General features: G+C 40.8%; 1 protein-coding gene across 1 annotated transcript in view; it reads right to left on the bottom strand.

Annotated features, from left to right (window-relative positions):
- Positions 1 to 14,549, bottom strand: part of CDC42BPA (CDC42 binding protein kinase alpha) — a 316,152-nt gene that overhangs the window by 29,893 nt on the left and 271,710 nt on the right. The window contains 1 exon segment of the mRNA XM_053909423.1: positions 13,285 to 13,368. Coding sequence (XP_053765398.1) covers positions 13,285 to 13,368 — 84 coding nt within the window.

The following is a 14,549-nucleotide window of genomic DNA, read 5'->3' as shown; positions in this document are numbered from 1 at the left end:
GAGACTCAGAGAAAATCATCAGTTACTCATGGATATACAGTTAATGGCAGAGTTAAAATTCAAGCTGACGTGTCTGATTCTGTCATCTCGCAAGGTCTGATCATTCCAAAACATGTAGAATGTGCTCCTTAAAAAACCCCCAAACCACGTGACACATAGTTAGGTCAAGACCAGAGGCCTCAATGCCTGTGATAAAAATACAAGCACCTAATTTGTGAGTATCATATAAAACCTTGCTCAATGTTTCTCCTGTATACCAATTTTTACTCTTAAGTTTTTGCTTTGTATTTTATTATTTTAATTAAAAAAAAATTTTTTTTAACGTTTATTTATTTTTGAGACAGAGAGACAGAGCATGAACGGGGGAGGGTCAGAGAGAGAGGGAGACACAGAATCTGAAACAGGCTCCAGGCTCTGAGCTGTCAGCACAGAGCCCAACGCGGGGCTTGAACTCACGGACCACGAGATCATGACCTGAGCCGAAGTCGGACGCTTAACCGACTGAGCCACCCAGGCGCCCCTATTATTTTAATTTTAGAGAGAGCATGTGCGAACAGGGAGGCAGAGGAGGGGGCGCAGGGAGGGGGTGCAGGGAGGGAGAGAGGGAGAGGAAGAGACAGAGAGACAGAGAGACAGAGAGAGAATCCCAAGCAGGCTCCACACTCAGCACGGAGCATGACATGGGGCTCGATCCCACGACCCTGGAATCATGACCTGAGCTGAAACCAAGAGTCAGATGCTCAACCGACTGAGCCACTCAGGCATCCCTTTAATTTTTTATTCTTTGGGGAACTATCCAGAATAAATTTTTTAGTATCTTCAAGTGTTTAAAATACGTTAAAATACAAAAGATGCCAAGTTGGTTTCCTGATTTGCTCTGGAGGCTTTTATCACGAGAGAAAAACTGATAAGCAGCTTAAGGTGGGGAACTTCATTCTTTCTTCTTCTAAGGGATAACAGACAGCTCGGAAATATCAGCAATAGTACTGTGGCCATGACAAATGTCATAGTAATTCTTCACAATACCCAAGAAATTGCTAACAAAACACACTGTAATTTTTTCAGAGATCCACTCAGGATGCCGGTATTTTAACTGCGTATGCTAGGAATGAGAAACAGTGCTTTAGCAGAGCACTATTTAACTGACCAGCGACGCAACCGGTAGGTGCTGATTAAATTGGGAAGGGATGGGAGTTACTACAAAGAGTAAGGGGCCCATGTTTCACTGATCTCAACTAAGGATAGTATAAAGCAGAACATAATCAAAGATCACGATTCTGACGGCACTGACTCTAGGCATCACACAGCAGGATTCCGGCTTTGGTTTTGGTGGGGGTGAGAGGACGAGTCGTAGAAAGATGCACGAATCCACCCCTAGGATCCAGCCTGCTTGGCTTCTGACCTTTCTAAGATCGCTTTTCCTGCGTCCTGGTTAGTATTTGATTTCTAATACTTCCCCAAAGGGTAGTTCGAGGAGGAAGGAAAGATGAAAAATTGTCTAGGAAAAGGGGCATTAAATCTAAAGCATGGGCCCAAATTAGAGTTTTAGACTATGTGACAGTTTGGAGTAAAGGGAGAATTAACTATAAACTTGACTTTGAAAGAGGTGGACAGAAAGAAGGGCTCTTTTCTACTCCAGTTTTGTCCCTGTTGTAGACTTCAAGCTCCTCACTGGAGAAGGTAAAATGTCTTTAGCAGAAGCTGTGAGGACACAGTTGAACCATTTACGAACCCCGGTAAAAGCTTAAAACCTCCCTGTTGCTATGAAAATTTTACCACTGATAACAACAAGTCTTCACCTCTTACAAACCTTCCTTTTAAAACCAATTTTCAAAAAAGGCTCTTCCTTTCCCTTTAAACACTTTTACGTTGATATAATTACGGACATTCCTTCTTCTTTTAAGAAACATAGAGTAAATTTTACTTTGCGGGGAGGAACGTTAAGTGCACAAACCTTGTTAATATTTAGTCCGTGAAATATTATCAGAGAGCTTGGGGGAGGCCTCACTCTGGTTTTATTTTGCCTTCTTGTTTTTTCCCTTCATCCCGGCTGTTCTACTCCCCTCCTTCCCCATGGGATCTGGCACCCGGTGTAACTGGGTTTACACAGGCCCCTGGGTATGTACATATCCCGAGAAATTAGGTACTTTGTGCTGCTAGTGTAGATTTCACAGGGGCTCTGGTGAGCGCACCAGCCACACTTGATCCATCTTTCTGCTACCACCCGTAGCAACAAGCGTCTCTACCGCGTTGCCGACTGGATCCGTATAAGGCTCTCCTGAATCCGTGAGGTTGCCGGCTGCTGTGCTCTACGTCCACTCCACAATGCCACGCCGCCCTCCAGAATGGGTGTATCATTTATACTCAAAAAAAAAACCACATTTTTTTTTAAATGTTTTTTTTGAGAGAGGAAAGACAGGGCGTGAGTGGTGGAGAGGCAGACAGAGAGGGGGACGCAGAATCCGAAGCAGCTGTGCTGACAGCTCAGGGTCCGACGCGGGACTTGAACCCGCCCACCGTGAGGTCATGAACTGAGCCGAAGTCGGTCGCTTCACCCACTGAGCCACCCGGGCGCCCCGGATCGTTTACACTTCTACTAGCTGTGTGCGAAGCCGTCTGTTTCTTCTTGTCCTTGAAGTTACCTTACGTAATTTTTGGCAATCTGGTGAGTATAAAGTGATAATAATTTTTAAAGGATTAATTTTTAATTTCTCCAGTTACTAATGAGATTGGACATTTCTTCACATGCTTGTTGACCATTAGGAGTTCCTTTTCTGAGAATTACTTATTCAGATCGTTCGTCAGTTTTTCAACAGTTTTCTAATCTTTTCCATAGAGAGTTGCAGGGGTTTCATACATGTTCTAGAGGTTGATCCCATATTGGTGTTGCACATTGCAAATATCCTTTGCTAGATAGTCACCACCGAATAGCCCCTATTAACCAAGCTTTCACTGTACAAACATCTTTAATTTTGATGTGATAGAGTCCAGCAATATTTCCGTCTTACGTTTACGATTTGAGATCTTATTTTCATCGCCCAATTTCTCCACATGTTCTCCTATGCATGTTTTTAATTGTTTAAATCAAACTAATACACGTACACAGTTTAAAAAGGAAAACAGTAGTATCACAATGCTCAGTCAAGCAGAAGCATCCCTCTTGCCCCAGGTCGTCCCTCCTAGAAGTGATTTCTTTTAACCCCTTCCAGCTGTTTGCCCCCTTCTGTAATGTATCTCCGTATTTCTGGCAAAAACAAAACCAAACCAAAACCCAAGCAAGAGCATACTGCGGTTTCTTGCTTTGAGACATTATGCGGACTTCCCGTTATGGAAGAGAAGGATTTGGCACTATTACACCTGCTGCTCTTTGTGTCTGGGGTCACATTTTACATTTAATGTGTAAGTTATTGTGACCGTGGAATCATCAATGAGTCGAGAAGCATACTATAGTTGCATCTTTCCTGTGTAATCTTTTTATTTCTCTGAAATGAAGGACGTCCTCCGTCTTTTAAAGTTAATTTTCTAAGTCTCACTCATGAATCATCCCCAGATTCTCCAAAGGGACTGTAAAATGCCCTAGAATCGATTTACCACGTGAGGAAGGAAGCCTTCCAGACTCTTCTACCCCGTGTTCACTGACCTGAAGCGTCGTTCCTGGAGCCTGTTGCTTTCCTGCTCCGCTTTCGGCCACAGGCTTCAGTCTCTCAACCAACCCGTGTGGGATTCTCTCTCCTGTGGACCCTAAGCCTTCTCCGTCTTCGTCTCCTCCCTCGTTTTGCTGGAATTCATTTCTTAGTGGTTTACTTAGAAAGCAGGGCCTGGGCGATACGCTTTTAGAAGATCCTGATTTTCTGAAAATGCTCGTTTCCCTCTCAAAATTGATAAAACACTTGATGAGGAATCAAACATTCTCGCTTGAAATTATTTTACCTGACAACCGTTCTCTGCATTTTTCCGTTAACAAGTATGGCGCCAGTTCAGTTCCTGATCATTTGAATGTGATCTGTTTGATCTCTGGGTGGTTGACAAAAGTTCTCCATATTCTTGGTGTCCTGAAACATCACACAGTGATGTGCCCAGGAGGAGGTATCTGTCACCCACCGTGCTGGGAACTGGCAGGACTCTGCACACAGGAATCTTGCCCTTCGGTTACAGAAAGTGTATTATTTAGTACAATTTCCTTTTCTTTTTTTCTGTTATTTTACCGGAATTTTTTTGTTTTTTGGATATTGATTTCTCAAATTTTATTTTCTATCCATCCTTTTGCAATAAGTTTTAAGAGATTTTCTCAAATTTATGTCCCAACTCATCTAAAACATTTCTTAAATGCTTGTCCTATCTTTAACTTTCAAAGGACTCTTCCTGTTTTTCTAGTTATTCCTTTTTGTTCCTTCTGCGTGGCACTGCCTCTTTATCCTTCAATGAAAATAGGAAATTTTTGTTCCTTTGGATCTTTTTCTTTTGCTAGTGGATTTCCTAAAATATCTGATCCTTGGGAATTTGTTTGTATTTAAATGTAAATCAGTAAAAAAGCTTAGTGGAAAGTTTTTTGGTTTATTTTTAGGCAGTATGTGTGTGTATGTGCCATTGATAAGAACCCAGCTGTCTCTTTGGGATTCTCAACTGCCATTATCTGGAAGTCTTTTCTGGGCCATTCAATTTCTTCAGAGAATCCACTGAAATCCTCCAAGGAGGGGACGGAAGGAGGAAGCGATAAACCCATTGCCAACATTCTGGGAGCTAAGCAGGGGAAATGGGTTTTGGAGTCTTACCTTCAGTTTGCAGATTTTGCAAAATCTCACTACTTCTAGTTCAACACCTCCCCTCTCTCACCAACCACTGAGCCTGGCGTCCCTCAGTCTGCGGTCTCTGGCTTGCTTATTCCACAAAATGAACATACTGCTGAGTTGGGGGGGTAAGCTGTTGAGTTTTGAAAGATGCTCTAACGGTGCTTTCTGTGGATTCTGAACCAATTCCCCAATTCATTCTAGACTCCTCTTTTCACTCCTGTCCCTAAAGGTACCTGGTGCCTTATCATTCTGGTTGATCTGAAGCTTGTCCTCTCTGTATCCTTCCAGAAGGGCTTGTGGGAACATTTCTTGAGTTCTTGCATGCTGTGGTTTTTATTTTTCATGGGTGCTTTATTATCCTTAAAAAACCTAAAATCCTCAAAAATCTTTGATATTCCAAACTCATCAAGTTGTTACATTAACTACATGCAGTTTTTTGTTTATCAGTTATACCTCAATAAAGTTGTCAAACACAAAGTCACAAAGGCGGAAAAACCTTTGACTCACACTTTCCTCGGGTATCTTAAATGTTATCTGATTGTTTTCTGGTGTAGGGCTGCTACTGAAAAGTCTGATGAAAATTTCATTTTTTTTCCTCCTTGAGTGACTTACTACTTTTTGCCTATGTGTCCAGTATTCTTCTTTTTCTTCAAAGACCAATAGTTTGCTGGAATGTGTTTTGTTTTGTCTGGGTTATTTTCTCGGTTATGGTGTGTGCCTCTGTCATAGGAGTTTCAAGTCTGCTTTATTTTATTTTTTGCTTCAAGTCTTTATTTCAATTCTAGTTAGATAACATATAGAGTAATCAAGTCTGCTTTATTTTGGAAAATCTTCTTGAATATAGATTTTCATATTTTCTGTTGCTTTCAGAGACTCCTATTATATAAACATTGGCCCCTCTTTGCCTTTCTTTTATGTCCATCACTTTTCTCAAATCCTTTTTACCTTTCTCTCACTTTTTGATTAAAAAAATCTCCTTTCCATCTTCTGTTTCTCGTAAGTGATCTGTTGAGTTTATTTACTCCCAAATTCCTTACAGTTCAGGCTGTATCCGGATTTCTGTCATGTCTCTTCAAATTGCATTCTCCAGCACTCATTTCTAAGTTTCTAGATTGCGATTTCCAATTTTTATTTCACAGCTTCTACTGTTCCCTCAATTTCTTCTGAAACACTGATTGCAGTTTTCAATGGTTTTGCAGACGGCCCTTTCTGGCACACTTCCATTTTTTGTGAAGATACAATGCCCGCTCTTCCCGTTTTGTGCGTGTGAGATTTGACTGTGACCATTTTCAGTTCCTCACTGAAAGTGACTTTTCCTGTACATCTTTGAGGGTGGGGTGGGCCAGGGTAATTCTTCTAGCTCCATGCCTTTGACTCTCTTTTCTATCATTTTCATAAAATGATTTTTAAAAATGACCTGTGCTTTCTGAGCTCTTCCTCCCCACTCTCCTTCATTGTCTGGACCTTCTCTTTCCTTTCCTGTCTGGCTCAGTTTTGAACCAATCCCCGCCAGCCCTCCTTAGTTTGGGGCTGCCATCTGGAAGGACATTCTGACCAGCTGGTTCCGAGACCTTACAATCGTAGCACTGGACCACCTTCCCACTGTGTCGACTCCCTTGCCCTTGGCTGCAGGAAGGAGTGGAGGCTGGAAACTCACTTCTGTGTCTTCTTTGAGATGCCCAGCAGCGCGTGCTCGTGCTTGTGGTTTTCTGGCTCTGGGATTATCATGAATCCCTCTGCTTCACCTCTGTTTTTTCTAGCACGATGTTTAATAACATGGGGAGTCTTCAGATGACTTTTTTTTTTTTTCCCCTATCAGTTTGAGTTTTGGAGTTCATGGGAAAATCTTCTCATCTACTGTTCAGGTCCCATCTGTTTTTTTGTTTTTTTTTAAAGTTTTCATATCTATTCAGTTGGTCTGTTTTTATGGGGAGATTAAAAAACCATGCTGCCGTGGTGACCAAGTTCCCAGAATCCTCCATTCACTGGATTCTAAAGACTCACTGACACGTATTTTTCATCATTTTTACATTGCATTTAAAAAGCTGGAACTGAATCACACTGGCACCCGTAATGCGTCATAGTATCCTACTGATAACAAGGGCACGTACACCACAAATGCTAAGAGACCACTCATTACTACTTTAAACTGCTTTGCCCCAACTTCTAATAAGTTTGACCACCTTTTTATTTTCATTAAAAAAAAAAAATTCTTTTATTTATTTGAGAGAGACCGAGACAGCATGAGTGAGGCAGGGAGCAGAGAGAGAGGGAGAGAGAGAATCCCAAGCAGGCTCCAGAGCCTGACGCGGGGCTCAAACTCACGAAACCGTGAGATGGTGACCCGAGCCGATTCCAAGAGTGAGAGGCTTAACTGACTGAGCCACCCAGGCCCCCTGACCATCTTTTCGGTGTCAGTCATTTTGACTTTTCATCTGCTTATTCCTGGCTTTTGGCCAGTTACCTCAGGCACACTTCATTCTGTGGTTTGGAAGAGCTCTTGGTGCCTGTGGGTACTAACCCTCCGTCCTCTGCCCTGCGTTTGCCCCACTATGCTGTCGGTATGATCAGTGTGGATTAAAATCTCCAATCTGTCCCTACCCTGCTTCTCCGAGTTCTCAGTTCTTGCTTCAGGTAGCGTGGGGCTTAACTGTCAGGCCCATACACATTCACGATCACGAACTTCTTTGTCTATTATTCCCTTTGTTGGTATACACTGCCCCCTTTCATGCCCCTTGATGTTTTACACCTTAAACTCCACATCATGGTGTGTATCTGTGACATCTATGTTCCTTTGCTTTACCCCCTTCCGCACACCTTTGCGTTCAGCCACGCGGCTTCTCGCTGGTTCTCGCGGTGCGCTCACTCTGGAGAGGCAGCCGCCACGTAGGAAGGCTGCGGCCGTCATCTGGCCAGGCCAAGAGCATGAGCTGTCCGTCACCGGAGGGAGCCGTCCTGGACACGCAGCCGAACTTGCACACACCTGCAGCCTTGGCTGACAGTTGGCCACCCTCCACGGCAGACCCTTAGTGACAACTTCCCAGAGGAGCCCTTCTCAAATTCAGACCCACAAAACTGGGAGCGTCATAAAAACATTTTTTTTTCTTTAAGCCATTAGGATTTGAGACAATTCACTGCACGGTTATCAGTACCAGGCCACCATGTTTTCTTCTCTTTTCTCTTTCCTGCCGTCATTCACTGGATAGCATCCCTTCTGCAGGTATGAAAATCACACATTTTATGTGCTCGTCTTCTGTTTATTTCTTCCAGCCTGCTGAGATCCACACTTGGGCTCACTTTCCTCATCAAGTTGCCAATACTTAAACGTTTACACGATACTACTCTGTCAGGGACTGTTCTAAGGTATTTACAAATATTAAGCTTTGAAACTCCAAAGAATCCAGTGAAATGGGTCCTATGGTTGTACTCGTTTTCTGATGAGGAAATGAAGCAGGGAAAGGTACGTAACTCGCTTGAGTCCGTCCACCCAGAGAGTCTGTGGTGGAGCGGAGCGTGCAATTCGGGAGACCCTGCTGGGAACCTGCCACGGTAACGACCATGCTATGCTGTCTCCGCGGCGCTTCCCAAGGAGAGACAAATGCCTAACCATGTTCACCTCATCTGACCCTTACACTCACCTCCACTGTGTTTGTCTTGAACTTAATTCTGGACTGCTCTGAATCTGCACTTCCTTTCCCTTCCACTTTGTAGAGCGAGGGTCCTTATGTTTGTGGATCACAGGAAAGTTCTCTGAGATACCTAGTCACCCTATTTCCCAAATCTCTCACAGCGGCCATGTGGCTTTATCCATCTTTTTTGATGGAGTACTTCCTCCAAGAATACTTACTCTTCTGTCTTCCAGTTTTACTGAGAGATGACGGACACGAAACATGTCGGTTTAAGGTGTCTACCACAATGGCTTGGTGGATGTATGTCGTGCAAAATGATCACCGTAAGTTAACATCCATCACATCGGCTCATATAGTTGCAATGGTTTTTTTCTTGTGAGGAGAACGTTTAAGATCTACTTTCTTAGCAAGTTTCAAATATACAATACAGTGTCCTTAACTAGAGTCACCGTGCTTTCCATCCATCCCCAGAACTTACTTACCTTATAACTGGAAGTCTGTACCTTTTAGCCTCCTTCAGCCATTTCCCTAATTTCCCAGCCCCAGCTCCGGCAACCAATATGTTCTCCATTTCTGTGGAGTTCAGATTTTTAAGACTCTACACATAAGTGAGATCATACAGTATTTGTCCATCTCTTATTTCACTTGACAAAATGCCCTCGAAGTCCACCCATGTCACGTTGTCACAAATTGTAAGACTTTCCTTTTTCCTATGGCTGTGTAATATTCCATTGTGTGTGTGTGTGTGTGTGTGCATGTGCCACATTTTCTTTATCCGTTCATCTGTCAACAGACACGTAGATTATTCCCGTGTCTTGACTACTGTAAATAATGCTGCACTGAACATGGGGGTGCAGGTATCTCTTTCAGACAGTGATTGTTTCCTTCAGATAAATGCCCTGAAGTGGAGTTGTTGGACCGCATGGTAATTCTATTTTGAATTGCATGAGGAACCTCCATGATGTTTTCCACAGGGGCTGCACCAATTTACATTCCTACCCCCAGTGCACGAGGGTTCCTTTTTCTCCATATCCCCACCAACACCTGGTATCTCTTATCCTTTGGATGACAGTCATCGTAACAGGCATGAGGTGATATCTCATTGTCATTTTGATTTTCATCTCCCTGACAATTAGTGATACTGAACACTATTTTATGTAGTTGTTGGCCATTTATTTGTATATCTTCTTTGGGAAAATGTCGATTCAGGTCCTCCGCCCATCTTTCAACTGGATTACGTTTTTGGTTTTTGCTATTGCGTTGTAGGAGTGCTCTTCTATTTTGGATATTGACCCCTTACCAGATACATGATTTACAGTATTTTTCCTCATTCTGTAGGTTGCCTTTTCATGTTGGTAATGGGTTTCTTTGCTGTGGAGTTTTTCAGTTTGATGTAGTTCCACTTCACTGACTTTTGCTTTTGTTTCACTGTCTTTGCTTTTGGTATCAAATCCAAAAAGTCATCGGGGTGCCTGGGTGGCTCAGTCAGTTAAGTGTCTGACTTCAGCTCAGGTTGTGATCTCGCGGTCCGTGAGTTCAAGCCCCGCATCAGGCTCTGTGCTGACAGCTCGGAGCCTGGAGCCTGCTTCAGATTCTGTGTCTCCCTCTCTCTCTGCCCCTCCTCTGCTCACTCTCTCTCTAAAATAAATAAACACTAAAACAAAAATCCAAAAAATCACTGCTAAGCCCAGTGCTCAAGGAGATTACCCACTATTTTCTTCTAGGAGTTTTGTGGTTTCAGGTCTTACGTTCAAGTTTTTAATCCATTTTGAATTGATTTTTGTGTATGGTATAAGAAAGCGGTCCAGTTTCATTCTTTTGCACGTCACTGTCCAGTTTTCCCAATATCATTTCTTGAAAAGATGAGCCTTTCCCCATTGTCTATTTTTGGTGCCTTTGTCGTAAATTAATTGATCATATGTATGTTCAATAAACAGACATATGCATATTTATTTCTGAGCTCTCTATTCTATTCCACTGATCTATGTTTCTGTTTTCATGCCAGCACCATACCATTTTGGTTACTATGGTTTTGTAACACAGTTTGAAATCAGGAAGTGTGACGCTTCCAGCTTTTTCTTTCTGAAGACTGCTTGGCTGTTTAGGGGTCTTTTGTGGTTCCATACAAATTGTAGCATTGTTTTCCTTATTTCTGTGAAAAATGCTGCTGGAATTTTGATAAGAACTCTATTGAATCCACAGATTGCCATGTACTAAAGACACTTTAACCACATTAATTTCTCTAATCCATGAACACAGAATATTTTCCCATTTATTGGTGTCTTTTTAATTTTTTCATTAATGTCTGATAGTTTTCAGTGAACAGATCTATCTCCTTGATTAAACTTATTCCTAGGCATTTTATTCTTTTCCATGCAGTTGTACATGGGATTGTTTACTTAATTTCCTTTCCGGTAGTTTGTTGTTAGCGTATACGAGTTTTTCATGAGGGTTTCTTTTTTTTCAATAATAAACTAAGTTCTTGTACACACGAAAATATTTTTAACTTCCTCTCATAATTGGTATTATAGCTGGGTTAATATTTTAGGGTCACAGTTCTTTTCCTTCTAACACTTTGAACTTTGTCTCGATCTGTGATATCCTTAAATTTGACTATAATGTGTCTAAGTGTGAGTTTTTAAAAATCTATTCTCTCTAGCACATAGTGATGTATTTTGCTGTGAGGTTTTTCAGCTTTAAGTGCTGGAAAATTTTAGGTGATTTATTTCTTCCAGTACTTCTAACTCTCTATTTTTTTCTTTCCCCTTGAAAGTCCTACTACAGAGATACTGAAACTATTTCTACCACGTATCGTCTTAGACTAGCCATCTCATCTTCGCCTCGCTAACTTGTTCTTCTGCCATATCCAGTCTGTTCCTTCCACTGAGGCTGTCTGCTGGGTACTTTACATCAGCAGTTATATTTTCATGTGAGCACTTGCAAATTGTTTTTCTTCACAGCTGCCTTATCCCACTCCCTGTTACCAATATACTTTTTTTGAAGTCTCTTTGAGAGACGTATTGTGCCTATTTATTTTAAATTCATATTTTGGCCTCAAAATTTTGCCTTATCTAGCATAGGCTATGCAGATTGTATTTCTCTTATACCAGTTATACTTCTGCGTATCTCATTAGCTTTTCGGATCCACCGACCTGTCTCTCATTCTCTGGTCTGCCCAAGGTTTACATTCTGGGGAGGGAGGTCATTGAAGTTTTCCAATTCCTAGAATTTCTTTGTAGGAGCTTGAGCTAAGCAACTAAATCTTCATGTTCTACCATAATCAACACTTCAGTCATAGTTACAATGAATAGAATGAAACAACAGCAATTCAGCTGAATTTCTCACTAAACATGTCTCTTTCTCAGTGGCTTGTCAACTTCAGTCTTAAATTCTTCCATGAGCGGCCTCAACATCTTCTTTACAGTGAGTCCTCTAAGCACTATTCCTCACAGTAACAGACTTCAAGATGTTCAATTGGGGAAAATGGAAGCAAGGAGACCACAAAAAGAGAGCAAGCATAGAAGCAATAATCTCCCTTCATGAGAAATTTCCATTTATTGTATTACCTACATGAACTAACTATGCAGATGAGCAACGAATGCCAATCTGTGTTTTCTAGAAGCCTAAACCTTCTCGAGTTATGGTTCAATTATACATTTATTTTGTTAATTGTATATCTAAGTTTAATAGTAGATATTATTTAAAAGCAAATACTTAGAGGGGCGCGTGGGTGGCTCAGTGGGTTGAGCGATCGACTTCGGCTCAGGTCATGATCTCGCGGTTCATGGGTTTGAACCCCGAGTCGGGCTCTGTGCTGACAGCTCAAAGCCTGGAGCCTGCTTCAGATTCTGTGTCTCCCTCTCTCTCTGCCCGTCCCCCACTTGCTCTCTCTCTGTCTCAAAACACGTAAACATTTTTGGGGTTCCTGGGTAGCTCTGTCAGTTAAGCATCCCACTTCGGCTTAGGTCATGATCTCACGGTTCGTGAGTTCGAGCCCCACGTCAAGCTCTGTGCTGACAGCTCAGAGCCTGGAGCCTGCTTTGGATTCTGTCTCTCTCTCTACCCTGCCCCCACTCACGCTCTGTCTCTCTCAAAAATAAATAAACGTTAAAAAAATTTTTTTTAAATGAGACTGTGTATTAAAGCATAACCCCAAAGAACTAGCAAAACACAAATCCAGCATTCTTCTGAACTCTGCAAGTCTGTAGTCTTTCTCCTTAATCAAAAATGTGTTTGTGTGCAAGCTAATGCTGTGTGTATGGTACACTCAAGTCGTCTGTTCCTCCACTACTATGGATTCCAGATTTTATATTTTAAAATGAGAATAATTAATAATAAAAAGTTGTTTGGGATTTTGGAAAAATTGGTTTCTCAATTATTTTATTTCCCCTTCAATTCGTTAAGTGCCCATAACTGATTTGAAAAAAATCTTTAACAGCATGAAGTAAAAGGAGAATATACTTCAAAAACAGAAATGTTTCAAAAACTCAGAAATGCTTAAAAAAGAAAAGGCGTAATACTCCAACTTGTCAGCTTTTTTGCCAAATAAATAAAACCAACCAAACCGTGCACTTCAAGACAGCCCTCCCATTCTCAACTGTCATTTTTGATTTAGATTGAAATGAAAAAAAATTGAGAAAAGACGGAATAAAAAGAAAACAAGGTCTGGAACACTCGTCCTACCTTTCCAGGTGGTGATTATTTCCATTCATATACAATTTTTTTCCTTTTCTTTCCAAGCTTTTTATGTTTGTGATTGTGAGAGAACCAACAGCACAAATTACAACAAATACAAAAAGCAGAAGAAACCCATTATTAGTACTTTTTTTTCCAGAACCCATCATGCTTGTATCTAGATTGAGTACCTTAGCTGGAAAGCCAGTTGAAGCAGGACATCCCTTTTTCCTTAAGGTCGGTGTGTGAACCGGAAGAGGAGTACTGTCTACAGTCTGAATCCGGGGGCAAGAGAGGAAACAGAGATCATGAAACACTCCATCTATTTCAAACATCTCTAAAAATAAATCAAAGTAAATAAAGCCAAGCAAGACATCAATAAGGCAAATAATATCTCAATGAAGCTAAAATTCTCATAGTGTTGATAATTTAAATTTCAGCCTGCAACATCTACAAACGAAACAGTTGCTCAATTAGCAAAAAAATAATTGTCTCAAAATTTAAAAAGAAATGATTTAGAAAAGAGAATCCACAAAGAAAACAAAAACATCACAGCATGTAGTCTACATAAAAAATGAGGATATTAATTTTCGAGTTCATCTGAATATGCCCCCATTAATTCTTAAAAGTTCCTGAGTTTTTTAAAGCAGGATTTATAATCAAAATATTTAGAAGTCTTTTAACTTCTAACTTCTATATACAGAATGTATGTTACATATATGGAACACAATTCACTGGATTTGTGTTTAAGTGTGTGTGTGTGCGTGTGCATGTGTGCACGTGTGTGTAGAATGAGGAAGTGAGGAAGAGAGAAAGAGCGAGAGAGAGAGAATGATTAATGGGACTTTGTGCAGAAATCAATTTCCAAAGAAGGAAGCTAGACTGTTTAATATTATTGGAATTCAGAACTTAACATGCAAATTTAAAAGTTAAAAGCCATATCTTTATTCTACAGGTATTAGTGTAAGATATTTCTTTTAATGAAAGGAACCAGTGATTTTACTGGAAAAGAGACATCACTTAATTAGCGAAGTTTAAAAAAAAAGGCACAAAGAATTACTTTAGGATGCGAAGCAAGCAGGCAAGAGGAAAAAGCTAGCTTTGAACAAAGTTACAGAGTATTTTAAAGCGTTAAGACAAAAATGGATGGTCTTTGTCTTTGTTACTATATAAACCGAATATTTTATATGCTTTATAACCTTAGAATGGAATTGAGTTTCTCAGAATTTTCTGCTTAATTGTGAGGTTACCTTTAAATTTAATTTACCTTTAAATAGCTTGAAAAAGTTTTCAACCCTATTTATAAATTAATGCCGAAAAAGGTAAACATGAGAACTAAAAGAGCAACACTGAATACCTATGTGAAAGTTAATAAAAAACAACAGGAAACAAAATTGACATTAGAATTTACACAGAAAATCTCAGAGAAGTTTTGAATAAAAAGGAATGAAGTAAG

This window comes from Panthera pardus, unplaced genomic scaffold, assembly GCF_024362965.1.
Source record: "Panthera pardus isolate Hobbes unplaced genomic scaffold, ASM2436296v1 HiC_scaffold_21, whole genome shotgun sequence".
Taxonomy (NCBI): Eukaryota; Metazoa; Chordata; class Mammalia; order Carnivora; family Felidae; genus Panthera; species Panthera pardus.
This window is presented reverse-complemented; position numbering and strand designations above follow the sequence as displayed.